This window comes from Ixodes scapularis, unplaced genomic scaffold (genome assembly GCF_016920785.2).
Source record: "Ixodes scapularis isolate PalLabHiFi unplaced genomic scaffold, ASM1692078v2 ptg001409l_1___fragment_2___debris__unscaffolded, whole genome shotgun sequence".
Taxonomy (NCBI): domain Eukaryota; kingdom Metazoa; phylum Arthropoda; class Arachnida; order Ixodida; family Ixodidae; genus Ixodes; species Ixodes scapularis.
This window is the reverse complement of record NW_024610147.1, coordinates 19,386-23,280: the sequence shown is the minus strand read 5'-3', so window position 1 is coordinate 23,280 and position 3,895 is coordinate 19,386. Positions and strand designations below refer to the sequence as shown.

At 48.5% G+C, this 3,895-nt stretch overlaps 1 protein-coding gene across 1 annotated transcript; it reads right to left on the bottom strand.

Annotated features, from left to right (window-relative positions):
- Window positions 1–2,320: 2,320 nt before the first annotated feature.
- LOC121834551 (cuticle protein 64-like) lies at window positions 2,321–3,520 on the bottom strand (the record flags this gene model as incomplete). The annotated part of the gene is made up of 2 exons (XM_042288258.1): window positions 2,321–2,453; window positions 2,758–3,520. Coding segments are annotated over 2 exons (765 nt in total), but the record flags the coding sequence as incomplete, so codon positions are not given.
- Between the last annotated feature and the right edge of the window lie 375 nt (window positions 3,521–3,895).

Below are 3,895 nucleotides of genomic sequence, written 5' to 3'. Positions count from 1 at the left end.
GAAGACCTCCACTCTAGAAGTGTGAACGCTGTTTTTAGAAGAAGGCGTCTTCTTTACGGTCCAGCCTTTATGCCTTTGGAAGCGAAGTTGAACCGGATTGGAACACTTTTATGCGCACGAATTGTTGGTGCCATTTATAATCCGTTCCTTTGCTGTCCCTCCCAGACACCGCTAGTGTATTAGTGCTGACAATGTGACAATAAAAAAAAAAGTTTACAATTTTTTGTAATGCCGAATCAGAACGCACCCTTTGAGGAGGACGCGGGGAGGGCACGAAGGAGGGGGGGGGGGGGGGGGGGCGTGCCCCTCCTCTTCTTCCGTACGCTCCCCTCCTCCTTCTCCCCTTCTTTTCCTCCCCTCCTCCTCTCCTCCTCATTCCTCCTCCGCCTCCTGTGCCTCCTCCTTCCCTCCATATCCTCCTTTCCGGCTTTTCTCCTCCTGCCGCTGAATTTGTACATGGGTGACGTGACAGAAAGTCGTGAGGTTATTTGCCCCGCTAAATTTAGAGGGAAAGCTGAAGTGGTGTTAAGGTTGCGTGACATCAATTTCCCCGCTAAATTTAACGGAGACACTTAACCCGTTAAATATAGCGGAAAACTAGGCAGTCTTAGAATAACGTAAGCAATTTTAGCGCACGCAAACGCTAAATTTAACCATTGCGTTAGCGCACGCGAGTTTTAGAACAGCGTTTCTCCGCCGCGACGCAAAAGTCGAAGCCTCTCGCGCTTGGAACGCCACCAAAACACAGTCAAAATTTTTATTTCACACACTAAATACTGTAACTTGAAGAAAAAAAGGTTTTTGGTCCAGAGTAACATCTTAGATTTATTTACACATGAGAATGCGACGCGAGCACTCAACCGGTCGTGTCCGCTTGCGTCGCCTCGGCAAGAGAGGTCTCGTGTACTGACCATCGCTGTCTTCGCCGAGAAATGATCGCGCGTTGCAAGCATCAAGCTGCCGCTGATCGTTGCCAAACCGAGTGCAATATCGTCCCGCATCAAAGATTGCGGTCTCGAGGATTCCGCTAACGTCGCGCTCACCACTTCGCCGAAGCGGCAGCAGACGTGGTTCTTGGCTGGGAGCCGCCATTTTTTAACAGTGCTCGTCTTGGCTTTAGCCAACTTCTCATCACGAATACTCCTTGGAGGAGTGCAAAGACTCTTTGCGTACGCACGCAATTTCCGAAAATAGCGCATGCTAAAACAGCGCACTCTAAAATAGCGCACGCAAAGCGCAAAATATGGTTAGAGTTCGGCGCATACGCAGTAGCGACGACGCTATTCTTTGCGCACACAAAGCTTTAGCGTGCGCTATTCTAGAACTCCCTACTTTCTCCGCTAAATTTACCGGAAAAATTTCCTGCTAAATTTTGCGCAATTATTTCACGCTAATTTTGGCGTAATAATTTCCACGCTAAATTTACCCGGAAATTTAGCGAAAACGTTGCCGATAAATTTAGGGGAAACATTTTACGAATATTTTCCCGCTATATTTAACGGGAAATTTTCCCCTAATGCAACGCGCGCGGTTACGCCGACGCCGCTGAACCCCTTAAACGGGTGCCTAAGAGCTGCGGTTTAAAACACCAGCAAAAAGAAGTGGCGCTAAATTTTTGAAGATGGCTGTTTAACACAAATTCTTGTAATGGGGGATATAATCACTGACAAGCTGAGAGAGGAAGAGAGAAGTTAATTTTTTCCGCCTCCAACGCGTTCTTCTTACCTTTGACAACGCTTCAGCGTCTCGTCTACCTCGAGTGCGCGTTCGCAAAGGACAGCTGAAGGCATGGTCGAATGCTGGAGTTTGTGCGTGTGAAAGACACGCCCTGCCGTTCTCACTTAATGATTATAGAAGAGGAGGTGAAACGACATTAAATATTGGAGCGGTTCCTCACTTTTTCCTTGTGACCGGATTATTAACTGTAAGTCAAAGCAACCCTGCAATCCTACAGAGTGGGAGAGAGTGCGCAGTGCAGCGCGACTTGAGAATGTGGGCGACTGCACTGTGCTGTTGTCTGACTCCTTTCGATTTGCGCATGATATTCCCAGCACACCAGTCTAATTTGCGGCATCATTCTTGCCTGCTGCGCAACACGAGTGACCATGCCCTCACTTACAAACCTCACTTGTAAATATGTGCTTTGCACGTTGCAACACCCCTTGAACCCCCCCCCCTTTTTTTATAAAAAAAAAAAATATATAAAATCATTTTTTTTAAGTTTCAAATTGTTCTTCTCTTATTTCGTAATTTGAAGTAATTGGACATGCAGTTGACTAAGATTTAGTCATACTGGACGTCAAACAATAGTAACAAAATGATGTATGTGACAGGGAAAATAATTTATTCGAAACTCACATTCTATCAAAGAAACATCATAGGAAACGAAGCCTGCAGGGTGATGCCTTGTTCCTCGTTGCCCGTTATGGATCCTTGTTTTCGTCTTACGATTTCTGAAAATAGAGAGTAGTTTACGTTAAATAAAACATTTGCTATATCGCTCCCTCTTGTATTTACGCCCACATCAAGATGTGAATGCCAGGGATGACTCTGTTCCAATTCCCCTTAAGTCGCAATTTATACCACAAGTACAGCACATTTGTAGCGCAGGTATAGCAAACCCAATAATTTGTTCAGTGTAAAGAAACTCTCAAATAACAACTTTCTTAAGAAAGGTTTCTGACTTCTCCTTACAAGAAGCATTAGTGAGCCAATAAATCCAACTCTGAGCAAGAACGAAGCAACAAAATAGCTTACACTTCTTCTTGCGGAGGAGGGTAGCGTAGTCTCCGTAGGAACCAAGACCATAGCCGTAGTTCAGGCCGTAGCTGCCGAGGCCGTGTCCGTAACCGAAGTGTCCAAGGCCGTATCCGAGGTGTCCAATGCCGTAGCCGTATCCGACTGCTGGGGCGTGAACAACGGTGGTTACAGCTGGAGCAGCGTGGTAGGTCTGGTAGCTGGCGACAGCTGGAGCAGCGTGGTAAGTAGTGGCAACCTTGGCGACAGCTGGGGCAGCGGCGTAGGTGGCGACTGGGGCGACGGCGTAGGAGGCAACAGCTGGGGCATGGTGGACAGTAGAGACTCTGGTCACAGCTGGGGCAGCAGCATAGGTGGCGACCGGAGCGACGGCGTAGGAGGCAACGGCTGGGGCATGGTGGACGGTAGACACCCTGGTAACAGCTGGGGCGGCAGCGTAGGTGGCAACTGGGGCGACGGCGTAGGAGGCAACAGCTGGGGCGTGGTGGACAGTAGAGACCTTGGTGACAGCTGGAGCAGCGACAGCGTAGCCAGTCAGGCCAGAGTGTCCATAGCCGAGACCATGGCCGTAGCCGAGGCCGTAGCCATAGCCGAGACCGTAGCCGGAGCCAAGGCCGTAGCCGTAGCCGAGGCCGGAGTAGCCGAGGCCGCCGAAGCCGAGACCGCCGTAGCCGAGGCCACCGTAGCCGAAGCCGCCGTAGCCGAAGCCGGTGTAGCCAGCGAAGGCAGTGGTGGCCAGAGCCAAAAGAAGGCAGGCACGGAACTGGAAAGGAGAGGCAAACACAAAATATTCAAGATCCCAGGTTTGTTTAAAATTAACAGAAGTAGAATATTTCAATAGTAGCACGTAGATGTTCGTGAGAGTACATGTTGCTAAAGAGTAGTAAGGTTATACAACTACTATGCAAAGCACCACTGTGGTCAGATGAAAATCACCACTCTTGATTTTCTAAACAAAAAGAAGATGCTGAAAGGTATATTTAGTTCGACGCGAGCGCGTTGTTGAAGTTAAATAGAAACAGAAGGAATAAACATAGGGAAAGAACACACCCCAGTCATGGTCCTTATGAAGAGCTGAAGTGTGTCCAACTGCTGACTTAGGCTCACTTCTGTCCCTTTTTATAGGAAGGCATCCTAG